At 36.9% G+C, this 15,000-nt stretch overlaps 1 protein-coding gene across 2 annotated transcripts in view; it reads left to right on the plus strand.

The window, feature by feature from the left end:
- Positions 1-440: 440 nt before the first annotated feature.
- LOC138026307 (pleckstrin homology domain-containing family H member 1-like) overlaps positions 441-15,000 on the plus strand; it is a 36,557-nt gene continuing 21,997 nt past the window's right edge. The window contains exons 1-10 of one of the 2 annotated variants that reach the window (XM_068873602.1): positions 451-898; positions 3,238-3,300; positions 4,840-4,914; positions 5,124-5,207; positions 9,128-9,302; positions 10,634-11,689; positions 13,204-13,265; positions 13,559-13,594; positions 14,329-14,541; positions 14,887-14,997. In XM_068873602.1, coding sequence (XP_068729703.1) covers positions 740-898; positions 3,238-3,300; positions 4,840-4,914; positions 5,124-5,207; positions 9,128-9,302; positions 10,634-11,689; positions 13,204-13,265; positions 13,559-13,594; positions 14,329-14,541; positions 14,887-14,997 — 2,034 coding nt within the window. In that variant the 5' untranslated portion in view covers positions 451-739. Of the gene's footprint in view, positions 899-3,237; positions 3,301-4,839; positions 4,915-5,123; positions 5,208-9,127; positions 9,303-10,633; positions 11,690-13,203; positions 13,266-13,558; positions 13,595-14,328; positions 14,542-14,886; positions 14,998-15,000 lie in introns of both variants that reach the window. The other variant, XM_068873603.1, reaches the window with a different exon arrangement.

Genomic DNA, 15,000 nt, shown 5'->3' on the forward strand with positions numbered 1-15,000 from the left:
CTTCATCGACAGCAAGGAGGGGTGCCGAGACAACACATTCCCTAGCCGCCGTAAGCATTCAATATTACGCTTTTCACAATTATTACTACAGAATTCATTGGATTAGCGGAAACAGCATTAACTGATTTAAATGGTGCGCACATTTATTGTTTGTTCCATTTGTAAAAGGCGCGGTCACGTATCTACAGCCAAACCTACAGCCAAACTGGAAGTAACGACAGGACCCGAATCATGAGCTGGATGACGTCGGAGGAATATAACATTTTTGAATTTTTTGCAAGCAAACATTTGTAGTCTAAGCTGAGGACGGGTAAAGTCCAAATTGTTTTGAATCGGGGATTGTGTTGCTCTTCCCGAAATCGACACGTTTGATACGGGGAGAAATGTTGGATTTTGCATGTGTTGCCAGAACGTGTCAAATTTTCTGTCACGCCAGATCCGCAGAGTGACATCACAGCCTTGTCTGTGGATAGGTAAACTGCTGTGGGTTAAATCGGAACTGACAATTTGTGTGTGAACAATATCATAGTTCCGTTTGACAGTCAAACTTTGTTCAAACAAAATGCTTACCATTCTTCGAGTCGTGAAGTAATCCTAAAGTGAAGTGGAAATAGGCATTTTGGCGACCAGACTTGAAAAATGGAGTCGCAATGAAACGCGCGTTTCGACACTTGCGTTTTCTGTGTACAGGAAAGTGAAGTTGTAAATCGTTTATGGCTTTTCAAGGACTCAGGAAAAAATGGAAAATTCTGGAACGAGTAACGGACTAAAAACGTTTTCTACAGAAGACAGCGAAGAGGGTGAAATTTACTTCAAACAGAGATGTAAATATTTGGAAGCCCAACTTGAAAAATTTCGAGAGCAAGCGGCTAAAGTGCGTGAAGTTATAAGTCAGAAGGTATGCATGTGAATTGTGTTATTAGCTTCTTTAACTGGTATTTTGGCATTGTAGCTTTTAGCTTAACGGATCTTTCGGGCCTCTTTAATTTATTTCATCGAATTTGGTTTTGCCTGATTCACAGCTGTTTAAAAAATTTATGTACATTCTTATCGCAACAAAAATCGCTTCGGCATTTCTGTTTGTCGTCTGTTTGGCAATTTGGAGCAAATTTGACCGTTGATGAGCTTAATTTTTTGACAATTTTCACTCATTGATTGGTTTTAAATAAATCGACCCTCAAACGTTTCCTTTGCAGTAAAATGTACTTGAGTTTAAATTGAACTTGAAATGAATTGGAGCAACAGGTCGAAATTCAACCGGGCTTCATGTTGTAAAAGTAAAATTTGAGAATTGTATTTCATTTTAAGAGTAACGCAAAGATAGAGTTCTTCAATGGAAAGAGAAGTAAAGTTCTACCTGTAGAAGAAATGTGGTTTTGCGTGTTTATACGCGAATTTGATTGGCTTTTAACAAGATTTTAGCAGCTTAACAATGATCGGATGATTAGCTTTTTATTCAATGTCTGAAATATTGTCTGCTTCGACAGATTTCTTTCACTTTCTATGTTGTTTTGACACCTGTTTAAATTGCAAACTATGACTTATATCTTGTTGCAACTGGTAAAGGTTCAAAGTTTTTATTTGTATCACGATCAAATCACGTCTTTAAAGAACCATTAAATATTTTAAAGTTAGAATCTTTATTCGGCATTATTTGATTAAAATGTTTCTTTTAGCAAATTAATTTTTTTCAGAATTTGCAAAAAAAATCGTAACAGTGACAAACTTTAAGCTAATGCCATAACCTAAAAGTGCAGCACATATACGATAGTTTGTTGAAATCCTTCTTATTCGCAGATAAACAAAAATGATGATTGTGTCGTGATATCGAAAACCACAAAGTGATATTCGACTGGCAGCACATGTCCGGCCAGGCGCTGTGACACAATCAATACTTTTTTTGCTAATTCAGATCGTATATACTTGATAAGATAAGTAACTGGAGTGTTTAGAAAAAACTTTGTAAACAAATTTGTATGGAGAGATTTTATTGTAAGTTTTGTATTAATTATGAAGAACATCGTGACTGATCTGTAATGCAAGCACTTGCCATAAGTGAATTTGTAGGGACAATATTGTTTGAGTTTTCATCTCACATATGTTCAACCTTTTTTCAGATATTTCTATTATCTTATGATTTCTTGTTCAAACATGTTCATACACCATTAAATATTTCTGGCTGTGTCTCAGATTACAAATTTTTGGGATTCTTTGTTTTGCTTGAGTGTTTTTATTATTATGAAAAGATTCATGTGGTTTGGAGGTCCATCCTTTGTGCCTTCTTGCTTGAACATGCTAAAAATTTATTGGCATACAGTGTGGGAATCATGAGATGACACGTACTGTGACAACAGCGTCCATTGGTGAAACAAAACTGATTATTCATGAAGCGTGATATTTATTGTATAGCTGTGACCAGTTAATGGCTTGATGCTGTTTTAAGAGATGTAGTTATGCAGACAATGTGTGGGTGACAAAATAATGAGACCCTGGGCTTCCTTAGAAATCGATGAAAGAAAAATTAATGCAACTAAAACATATTATCAATGATGATGATGATGATGTTTATAAAAGTAACAATAGCATTAACAATAATAATTTGGTTTACAAAGCAGATTTGCGTTAACTTGTTAATTTCAATTTACAGTGTCCCCGATTAGTGCTCTATGGCGCTAGAAGATTAGACACTTCATGACCAAAGGCTATTGATATTTATTAAAATATGATTTGGTCTTGCATACTTTACCTTTTGTGTGACACCTGCCACTTTGGTTTAAGCTGGTACAGTACATAAACTGAGAATCAGTGGTTTCAGTAGGTAACAACAGCTGACAAAAAGCAGTGTCTACTTCACTCAAAAAAGTCAGCTCGTTTTTCCCTAAAATTGAAAACAATAAAGAGAGATTATTTCAATCCTAAGATTAGAACTCTTTTTGACAATGACAACATGAAGTTCACAGTCTAAAGGTGATCATCAATGTAGCATTTTGAAGGGTTCTTTTAAAAATAACATGCCCCCAGATACCCTTAAAAGCCCCCTGTTAATGCAGTCAGTTTCTCTACTGAAACCAGCCGCAAACTTCACAATTCATTGAAACCCCTGGAGAATATTGAATTGTAGAAAATGCATACCAAGATGAGCTTAAGTCTATTTTGAACAGAATGATATTGGTATTTTGAAGTAATGTATGCGCTTCACGACAGAATATTCATTCATCCTTCTTATTTGTTATTAAGTTAAACGGTTTGGAAGAGAAAGCAAGAATTGCTGACTCAAAAGCTTTAGAAGCAGCTCAACAGGTTAGATTTTTACTGTCAGTCTGTCCCACGTACAGTAATAATTGCTTGGCCTCACGAAGTTGGCACAATGAAATTTATTGGTTCATGTGTCTTTTGTTTATGAAAAATTGACTGTACAATTTAACAGTTTTAGAAATAATTGCAATGATGCTACTAAGCCTTGGTGTTTTTAACCCTTATAATTAAGTATTCTTATTGCTGTAGGTAGCTCATAACTGTTAATTAGATCAATGTAATACCGGTAATTAGAATTTTTTCAAACGTTGGGTGTCAAAGAAGTCCTATATTAATAAAATTATATTGCTTTATTCCTTTTTCAGACCTGTCCTATGAGGTCTTATAAATTGTGCAAAATCATATGTTTTCCTTTACAGTATTTAAGCCTTTTTCATAAAATATTCAAGAATGTTTAGAAACGTAACTGAACATTCATGCATTCAGACCTTTGATAAAAATCCACAATTATTCAGGAAATTGTCGTAAATTTGACAAAGATCCATTTGTAACTTCTCAGAATGTGAATTTATCTAATCAGATTTACACCCAGTCTTCCTGTTCACTTTTGGTGGTGAAGAAGAGATGAAAAACTCCCTTCAAAATTTGAAGAATTGTAAAATTGGTACTCATTTTGTTCAAGGATAATGTTTGAGTGTGGTTGTGACCACTTCTGGCCTCCATATTGATTTTTAATGAATTTGGTCCACCATTATTGAACTGAAAGGAATTTTAGATTGACCTTGTTATTATCCTTCTATCCCAAGAACTTAATAGTAGAAGAAGAATCCTGCATCCTGAGGACCTTAAAGCTGAGATGATGTTTTGATCCTAGAAGAAATAATAATAATAATTATTATCCTTGCTTGCCATTTTTAATTTTCGAAGTAAATGAAAGTGTTACTATAAGTTTCAACGTTTTTGAAACCAAAAGAGTCTTCCTTTTATTGGCCTTCAATCATGGCAACATATTAAATGAACTGTATGTCTAGAGAGTATGTAAAACATAAGCAACCTTATGTTTAGCCTATAAATTACAACTGGATTAATGCTACATTTTGTCAGTTTTGGTGGATTTTGTCCCATACTGCTATATTTTTGGACCCCTAAAGGGATTGAAATATTCTATACTGTATAAATGTGATTATTATAGTCATGTTTTGTGGTGTTTAGTGCACATTTTAAAATCATCAAGTGCTTTGTTTTTAAATGTATTGTAGCATAATTAATGTCATCACCGCCCCATAGTCATCAGCATCCCATAGTGCATGCTCCCAATTCACAAATCAACGATATTACTTTTTTTTACAAGGGACAGATCCTGTAGACATTTAGCGAAACCTTGAGTAGATTAACATGCCTGATAAAGAGGTTTGGGTTTCCAATGGTACCAGCGCTGAATTTACGTTCCCTATGAACCTCTGAGTTCAAATCCTATCCCCGATGCAAGTGAACTTTTCTTTGGTGATCCATAATAAACCCTGATGTCAACTCAGCCATCCTGCCTCTGATCCATTAGTTTTTCTAATTCCTTCTTTGTCTTAGGTCCAAAGCCTGGAGAGCCTTCTTGCAATGAAAGAAGAAACTATTGCACGGTTGCAAGCAGAGTTAGAAGATGAGGTAGTGTTTTTTTAACACATGGACAAGGCATTAAAAAGAAGAGGCTGTAAATTATATATGAATTTAAATTACAATTTTAGACTTGTCCATACTTAGGAAGAAAGAGTTACAATGTTGCCTTAAATGGCCAACTAGAAAGTTCAAGATGGTCAAACAGAAATATGCCATACTATGTAATTGCTGTGTCTGTTTTCTTTTTTTTTTTTAAGAAACAAAGACAGATCCTTAGAGATAAAGAAGTGGAAGACAAGGCATCCCAGATAAAAAGCTGGATGCACAAGAAGATTTGTGAGGTATGATTTGTTAAGTATAAGTGATTATCATTAAAAGAGTCAAGGAACTAACTTTATAATAATGATGGTGACATTATAAAGTTACCGGTAGGTAATTATGGTTAATGCTCTAATAAGCCCCCGGGGGGCTTATTAAAGAGGGGACTTTTTAGAGAGGGGGACTTGTTAAAACTCATGAGTCAAATTGCATGCCTTCTGAAATCTCACTTAACTTTGAAGTGCTACTATGATCAAATTTTTATCCCTTGATTTTTTAGGTTTATCACATAGAATTCCAGGAAAGATTAAAAACATCGTTTACTGTTTGGGTTTGGAAATATCTGCATTTGGTTCCGGAATATTTAAGTTTGAAAAATGTGTAAAATAGGCAAATGAGAGGACTGATGATGTCATTAACTCGTTCCATAAGAACATCAAGTATATAAATAGAGCTATCTCTGTCAATACTGCCCTTTCCCGATCCAGCATGTGCTGGTGGAGTGGGCTCGTAGTGCTGGGGAGATAAGGAGGCTTGAGCTGCATGATGCTGGCCAGAGGTTTAGCTTGTAGTGCAGTGGAGAGGCTTGTCTATCATTTGGCTGTTACTGGCTTACAACTTGTCTGATCCGGCACGGTTCACCACATGCATCAGGGAGATAAGTTCAGGCTTTTAATCACGCTACGGAAGTCATCTGTCACACCGATCGTGGAGCGGTGTTCCCCCCTTTTTATGCCAACATTGTCTTTTGTGTTTTGTTATTGTAGTGTAATATAAATACCCGCAGGAACTGCGACATTAACCTGGAATTTTTAGGTTTAACACGCCGTTTACAGTTTGGAAATATCTGCATTGGCTCCATATATATTTAAGTTTGAAAAATGTGTAAATATGCAAATGACAGGAGTGATGACGTCATTCACTCATCCTAATAGAACATGCAAGTATATAAATAGATATATCTCTGTCAATTTGTAACAGAAACCACTGGAACTTGGTGGGCTAATAGTTCTATAGGCAACACACCTGTGGCTTTAAAGAAATTGGTTCCCATAGCAACTCACTCTTTTCCAGTCTCCTCCAACCTAATTTAATGTTTTTGGTTATCTTAAAGTAGAAAAGCATTTAACAATGCCAGGCTCATGCAAATGAGGCACCATTGGCCAATCAAAATACAACACCAAAGGTGGCCAGCAAAACCTTCAATATCAGGGAGGTCTGGAACCCATCATGTTGCCATGGTAACAAAACTGGTATACTCATATTGTGGATCACATTTACTAGTATCTTACAGCAAAGAATCAAGGATTTCTGATACAAATTGGCTGAGATATTGTTTTTAAACTCGTGGCTACGCGAAGCGTAGAAATTGGTTTCTTGCGGGGACTCCGATATGCAAATGTGTCACTCACTCAGGTGTAGACACTGTTCGTAATTAGTCGGCCCGAACGAGACTTCCCGAACCCGAGGCCATGTTGGAATAGTAACCGCGCAAAGCGTGAGTGCATGCATCTTGGCAGCCCGCATTGATTGTGCATTGCATTGGGGTGATTTTGTAGCTTTTACACGACCATTAATACCAAGCGTCTCCCTAAATTGAAATGGAGTTTACTTAAGTACTATGGTCAACTTGAAGACTGAATTTTAGGAGCCTTTGACTTGCCCAGGCGTTAAACATGACGAGGAGATGAGCGTTTGCTCTTCGATCCCTCTAGCTCACGGGGGGTATATAAATTCCAGCTTGCAGGAGAGTGACCCGAAAATGAGTAAATCTCATGCTAATGTGCTAAGCTTTGATGAGAATGTGTCTTATTTGTCGGCCATGACAAACTTATATGAGCGAAACGAACACTTCTTAATGAGCGAAACGGCCACTGAAAACAGGACAAACATGGGCAGAATCGACGAGATCACGCGACACCAAAGAACTTATGTGGCCACCCAAGACAACAAACATTGCTCTAAAGACCTGTGTACTGATTCAAGCTTAAATACTGGTAGGAATGGAGATGAAGAAGTATCCAAACGGTCAAGAAGTAAGTCAAGGTTTACTTGTAAATATGCCTGCCGTGACAGAGAACCATCAAGATTGCGATGTTCAAAAAAAGTAAGTCAAGTATAAAGCGTATTTACCGTTATATTATGTACAATACACCACATTCGTCTGGGTTGAAAAACTTTCTATCCATTGATTTCCGAATTTACCTTGCCACTAGATTGTGTAGAAGTAGACCTGTTGGAAAGTATACTTCTTCAGCTTGCCGTTGTATGACTCATGATATTTATATCAAAACAAGAACTAATACTAGTAAGCATAAACATACAGATGTATTGCTTTATGTTAATGATGGTTGTAGCTTGAATAACTGTTATTCAATAAAGTGTAATAAAAAACAAGAAAAGTATTTGTTTCAAGGGCAAAGATATGTACTTCAGGTGACATTGAGTTGAACCCAGGTCCTGTTAATGGTTATTTGTTGTTGTAATCTAGATTAGCTCAACGTGGCTTGTCAATATTAGATGTTGGTGGTGCAGGTGATTGTTTTTTTAGAGCAGTATCTCATCAACTGTATGGTGAACCTAGCTATCATATGAACATTCGTAGTGTTGGTGTTCAATATATGAGAGCTAACCCAGACAGATTCATTGAAAGTATTACAGGGGATTCATGGGCAAGGTATTTAGCTAATATGTCACAACAGAGTACATGGGTTGAAGCACTTGTAATACAAGCAGTTGCCAATGCATTCCATTTGGCAAAAGAGGCTACTTATTTTGATGTACTTTACGTGCATTAAATTAGAGACTAGCAGTTCCACTTTGGAAAGCAAGTACTGTCCAGAAACCTTACCTACAGCATTGAGTGGAATGCAATGACAAAGGTCTGTAAGCTCATATGGGAAGAAAAAAACTTCTTGAATACATGCAGATTTTCCCAGTAATCTTCTCACCACGTGACAAACATAAACTTGTGTGTGTGTGTGTGTGTGTGTGTGTGTGTGTGTGTGTGTGTGTGGGGGGGGGGGGGGCGGGGGGGGGACGGGGGTACAGTCCACTATGACTTTAGACTCCTTTGCCTATACCACACCGTGTTCACCTGCCACTTTGCCAAGCTAGCTATTCTGGACATATGTCTTTGCAATATGTACAAAGCCTACACCAAATGAGATGAGAGCGACTGCACACTATGAACCCAGCTTGTTTTAATAGCCTTTAAAAATGACCAATAGTTGCAAGTTCACCAACATGTTACATCTCTACATTACTTAATCCACGAGTTTAGCCATGGGTTCCCTTTGATTATAATATTTGATCAAAATTCAGTTGAGTTTATGACATCATCACTTGGCTAATTTGCATATTTTAAACTTGAACTTCGATATCTCTGGAACAATAAGCAATATTTCAAAATGGTAAACAGAATTCTTCTTCTTCTTCTCACACAGACTACATGTTTATAAATGGTTTAGATAGGAAAGATGTGAATTTTGTCATAGTTGCACTTTAATAAATTTTCTTATGCAGTATATACCGTAGTAGGCTCGTCTTTGGCCATTTAAAACCGAAACATTTTGCACGCACTTGTTCAAATACAATTCTAGGTTTTACTTAGCATTAAGTGTATGAGACTGACATTGTTCATACAAAGCTCACTTCCAGGGCTGTCAGACTTTAAACAAGTCTCCATGAGGGGAGGGGAGGGAGGCTTATTAGAGCGTTCATTGTATTTATTTTTTAGGGTTTTTTGATAACATGGCCTACTACCAGAGTATGTTACAACTGCAACCCATACACACAAGACTACCGTAGTTACAGTCAATCACATCCTCCAGTTGCTTTTTCATGTTCATAACCCAACTCAAACCCAAGAAATAATTCTGAGACCATTGTATTTTGACACCTTTCCTCTTTCATTTTTGCTGTTTACCTTTTTTTCCAACAGTATGAACAAAAGTTGCAAGACGATGAAGCCAGGTTGCAAGAATATCAAAAGAAGATCAGAGAATATGAAGAAAAGATAGAGACTGTTAATAAAGAGAATGATGAGCTGAGAAATTCACACAAGCAGGCAATGATTATGGTCAAAGAAATGGAATCAAAACTCAGTTTTTCTCAAGGTATAGTTTAACAAGTACAGATGAAGCAAAATGACCTTAAGGTCAAGTGGTGCTGGACTATATATATGGCTGACTATTCAATTTTAGTTGTTGCCTTTGAATGCTGTTCTCTTAGGAACATAATAATGGAGTCTTTTTGGTCCTAAATCCGACAAATAGACAACTTTAACAATAATAATCTTATCAACAGTTTAAACATTGAATGTGCTCATGATGAACAAACTTGAAGAGCAATAATAATATTATTATTATGATTGCAGTAACTAATGCCTTTGTCTCTTCTCTATATAATGTTTCTCTGCCCCTTCCTCCTATTCATTATTGCGCCTTAAAACAGGGACGCAAGGTGAAGGGGCTGTTAGGGCTGCAGCCCAAGCACTTTTTTGTTTTTTTGTTTTTTTTCTTCATGCTCCAGATGACACAGTGCCACCAACAATAATCCCTTTAACAACATTCTTATTTGAGCAGGATTGACGCAATTACTTTTGTACCTGCAGAAGGAAAAAAGCCAATCTTTTTACTCCAGAATTGATGGCATCCTTGATGTTAGCTCATATTTGTTAATTAAAATTAGCTGATACCATAGAATTCCGAAAGTACACGTAATGGCCCCCATTACATTCGGATTTAACAAGCTTAAGGACGGTGCCTACTGTTGTTATTGCGCATACGTTCTGCGCACCTCAAGATACACAAATTTCCTGTGGGTGGTGCTTGTTAATACAGGGATGCATACATTGCTTTGTAATTTAAAGCTTTTTACAAATGTTGTGGATTAATTATCTTCGAAAAATGCATGGTAACCTCCAATTTTATTTTTGGATTTCAATAACACTTGTTAAGATCTGCTTTTCCCACATATTCAGTAAACTGCGCAAAATACCTTTGAATTAGTATGCACCATCCTTAAGGGGCCGTTACTTTCACATAGTTAAAAAAGGTTTGTAATTAGATAGCCATCTCACAATAAGGACATACTAGAGTTTTTCCCACGTTCGAGTACTGTTGCTGTATTCCAGGAGCCAGTAATTTATTGTTTGATATTTTGCTGTAGTTTTGTTAATTAATCGATCCTTGAGTGTGGTGTTACATTAAAGAGAATTTAGATTTTATTGTTTTAAGTGACATTATTGAAGGGCCTGCTACTTTCAAGGGAATTGTTACTTTTGGGGGGGCTGTTACTTACTTAACGTTACTTTTTTTTTTGGGGGGGGGGGGCATTATTTTTGGAATTCTATGGTAATATGACTGAGGCACAGTCCTACACTTGCTTATACCCTGATGCTTGCTTTATTTTAACAAATGCATGGTGTCTTTGTTTTTGTTATCAGATCAAGTTCTCAGGTTATCCAGGGAACTTGCAGATGTCCAGTCCCAATGTGGAGACTACTATGTACTTGAACCGGAATCTGACCAGGATGAATCTGGTATTCATTCATGTGAAACCAATGGACTTAGGAGGACAACATCTCTAGAAACAGATACCTCTACTGTTACACCAACACCTATGTCTCCAGATAGACTTGCAGATGTGTTTGATGATGATGATGATGACACAGAACAATATACTTTAGATCAACCTGCTGAAATACGTGTCAAGAGAACATCAATTGGGAAATCTCCTTCCAAGATTCCTCGATATGTTGGAAATTTAGAAGATCACAGAGCTGCACAAATCTCCTATTACATGTCACTCAAGAGAGGACAGCAGAGTCCTGGTAGCTCTCAAGCAAAATTCTTCCTACAAGTGCAAGACTTGCACAATCCATATACACATTTAATTTCATCAGAGAACATCTCCCGCCGGACACATTATGATAGTCAATCAACTGTGAATTCGGAACTTGACAATGACTCAGAAACATACTTGGAACCTGTCGATCTTGTACAAAATGAAAACAGATTTCATGCACAGCTTGGGGAGCTAGTAAGTCTCCATTTTGATAGGAGAAGTTTAGCTCCAAGTGTTACAAAGACTGAACAAGATGTTTTGTCGAATAGATCATCATTATGCTCACTAACAGATCAATCTGTTGTTCCAAACCCAATATATCAAACTATTGAGCCAGAGTTAGAATCCACAACTACACGTGTTAATGAACCTGAAGAGAATCTATCATTAGTTGGTAAGCAGGTGGTGCCATCTTCACCTCCACCAGCGGTACCTCCAAGGTTTGAGTCAGAAAGTGTGTTACCTCCCCCTGTCCCACCTGTTCCAAAGTCCAACAAGGGGGAGGTGGTTAGAACAGAATCTAATTTTACCAGTTACTTGGCAGAAACAGAGATTCAAGCAGAAGAATCATGTAAAGTTAATTCAAAAGAGGACTCCACTGATAATGTTGGTTTGGCACAGATTGCGACCCAAGCTTGGATGTGGAATGATTCTGGTGTGTGCATAATAATAACTTTTGGTGGGCTTCTAAATTGCCAATTTTCTTGTTGGTGTCTCATGACTACACGTACCCGAGTTTGTTTTGCTTTTCTGTTTATTGTGAGTAGTTAAAAATAATAATTTCAATCCTTTCCCTCTGAGAGTGACAGTTATAGATTTTACTCTGTCTGATGCCAGACGATTTTACTGATCAATGGGGGACTATTCAGAGGTGAAAGGGTTAAACCCAGAGATATTGAACATTACATGATGCATGGCTCTAACTAACAAGAGATAAGCAAGCCCTTAAGAATTATGGTAGTTGCAGTCAGGCAACATCTTGGTAAAAGTGTCCTTTCAATAGTCCATTTTACAGTGATGTGCTTAGTTATCTGGCCTATGAATGAAACTGAGGCTGGAGTTGACCTTGTTGTGATAGAAACCTCACTGCTTTTCTTATGTAAACTCTTACTAATTAGCATGACAACAACATCATTAACATAAGAAAAGGATGGAGGTCTGTATCATAACAGGGTCAACACCAACCTCACTTTCATTTAAAGGCCAGGGCCCGGTTCCTCGAAAGCCGATTAACTTAATCCAGGATTAGCGTAAACTTTTGTTTCACGTTTTCAACTTTTTGGTGAAAGTTTCTTTTGCTTATTTTTGTTTTTCAAGATTGAGGTCTTCTCATGTAAAGTTCTGCCGAAAATCAGCGTTGAACAGCATTTGGGAGTAGAGAAATAAACTGCTTGGTTAATTTTTAATCTTAGTTTAGTGTTAATCGGCTTTTGAGGAACTGGGCCCAGGTAACTAAGCACACAACTGTAAAGAGGTCTATTAATAATTAGTATCACCCAACTAGTGGACTAATGCAAATCCTGCATTTTGATTGGCTATGCTACTAGAGGACTATTAGTAATAGTTCTCGAGTAGCGAAAAAGCGTGACGCTCTCTTTCGTTTTATTCCCAAATAAATATTTCTTTAACTTGCATTTGCTAACTTTATTATTGCCTTTTCTGTCCGACTAGTTGGGTGATACTAAAACAATTAGACACTTTGCCCTCAAGGGCCATGGGTCAATAGCCCATTCTGTTAAATGCCAAATGGTACTTTCTGGGGATTAGGATGCTAAATTTTAATTGTGTTTTGTGTTCTAAGCTGAGAAAGAATTGAGTATACATGTAATTATACTTGTGAATTTTCATTGATCAAGCTGGTAAGGCCGCAATTTTATAAACATGTCCTTGGAAACAAATTCATGTCTTTGATAAGAGAAATTAATGTCGTCTATCAAGAGAAATTTGATTCTTTTATGCTGTGATCCCATATTTTACCAATAAATGGTATTTCCAAGTCCATGTTTCTTACTGGTCATTTTATTGGTATGGTTTGAATGAGTACTCTCTGTTTTGATATGTTTTTTTTGTTTATCACTGTATTTTATTTTCACAATACTGAATTTTATGGACACTTCACTCCACCATCCACTCCATCCATTTAATCGAGTCTGTTATTTTTTTCCAAAGACTCTGAAACTCCTCCATATGGCACCTTGGAGACAGCAAACAAAGACCTCAATATGTTAATGGTAGGACTTGTACTTAATGTACATGTCTCAGTATTTGCCTTGTTTACAATACGTGAACTGTATTATCATAAGGAAGAGTTCTATTCGAGGTTAAAATTCCCACTTACGTTGTGACCCTTGGATTTCAACATATTATCATTCATATCTTGTCATAAACATTGTACTACCGGTATGTTTTCCCAAATTTTCATTTTTTTTTCTTGTAAACCAGTCTCTTTTTGGGTTGCATTTTTAATTTTTAATTTTATTATTTGTCAGTTCTTTTAATTTTTAATTTTATTTTTAACATACAGGAACAATCATGTCCAGTTTACACCACACTTAAAGGGGTATGTTTCTTTTAGCATCAAGTTTACTTTCCCACTGATGACTATCCTCTTTGATTTCCATCTTAGCCAGTTTTAGTAAAGGCAAGGCTTAGTTTTGGTCACCACCTTTAAAAAAAATGTGATGGATAGTTCAGAGGAATCCGGTTATGGTAGACTTAAACAGGGAAAAATTCACTTGCAATAATATTGTGCAGTACACCAAACAAGACATGGGTATGTCTGGAACAAAGAGTGGAACCTCAGTTAATTTTCCCCACATTTTAAAGGAAAACCCAAGAGAGCTTTGGGGCATTGGGCAATCAGTTTTGTGGTTGCATTTTGTGGCAAGACAATACCCAAACATGTTCCTCTTTACTCCAAACACTGCATTGTTTGCAAAGCAATGTTATGTGGATGTCCAATTTGAAAAATTGGGAAATGCCTATACTTGGATAATGTGTTTATAGAATGTACTAATTAATGTCAAAACACTGTTACAAACTCCTAAACACCCTCTCTTTGTTCCACCTTATTCGCATGATCTTTTTTGAGCTTGTGCTCTTAAGTAAAAGTAATGTGTACAAAAACATACTTCACAGTATTTGATAAACCTCTATGATCTATATATCCTGATGTTTGTGGTGAGTGGCAGATCTGAACGATTCAATCAGAGCTGATTGCTTCTGGTCTTTGTCTCAGCCCATGTTTTTAAGGTTGTCATGCCTTTTAATTGTAGACTATCTTTGCTTTGACAGACAGCCTCCCAGCTGCGGAACACGCCATTTTCAGGAGAATCCACAGATTCGTCTGACAATGAGAGCACTGCAGGTGATTACTGTACACCTCCAGATGAACTGTCACCAGCTGAGGAACGTTCACAAGCCATACTAACAACAGATGAGGTTTTGGAGGAGTCAACACAGGTTTTGAAGACTTGTGCGACATACACTACTGTCAGCTTGAAAAAGGTTACACAAACTATTTAAGACTGTTGAACATCCTGTTCCCCTCTTTTTAAAGCATGTGCTTGCCATAACTTGCCATTATTCAAATGGACGAATAAGCTAGGGATAAATTGGAGTCTAACTGCAGCAAATTCCTGGCCTGAGTGCCCTCTCAGCATAATGGCCATTACATAATAGGATCCAGCTGAGCTTACAAGTTCAATTGCATTTTAAAGACTTTCTGGCCTGTGAGCATTTTGCTCACTGCATTTTTAACATGTTTTAACAACATAGCATGAGCTTTTTGTTTTTCTGATTTGCAGAATAAAAAAAGCATTTTGAAAAAGTAATAATCGTTCATCTTTGCAGGGAGATCAAAAGAAGGAGGGCTACCTTACAAAGTTGGGAGGGCGTGTAAAAAACTGGAAGAGAAGGTGGTTTGTGTTGACTGATGGAAAGCTATACTACTACAAAACACAGGTA

This window comes from Montipora capricornis, chromosome 12, assembly GCF_036669925.1.
Source record: "Montipora capricornis isolate CH-2021 chromosome 12, ASM3666992v2, whole genome shotgun sequence".
In the NCBI taxonomy this organism is placed as follows: Eukaryota; Metazoa; Cnidaria; class Anthozoa; order Scleractinia; family Acroporidae; genus Montipora; species Montipora capricornis.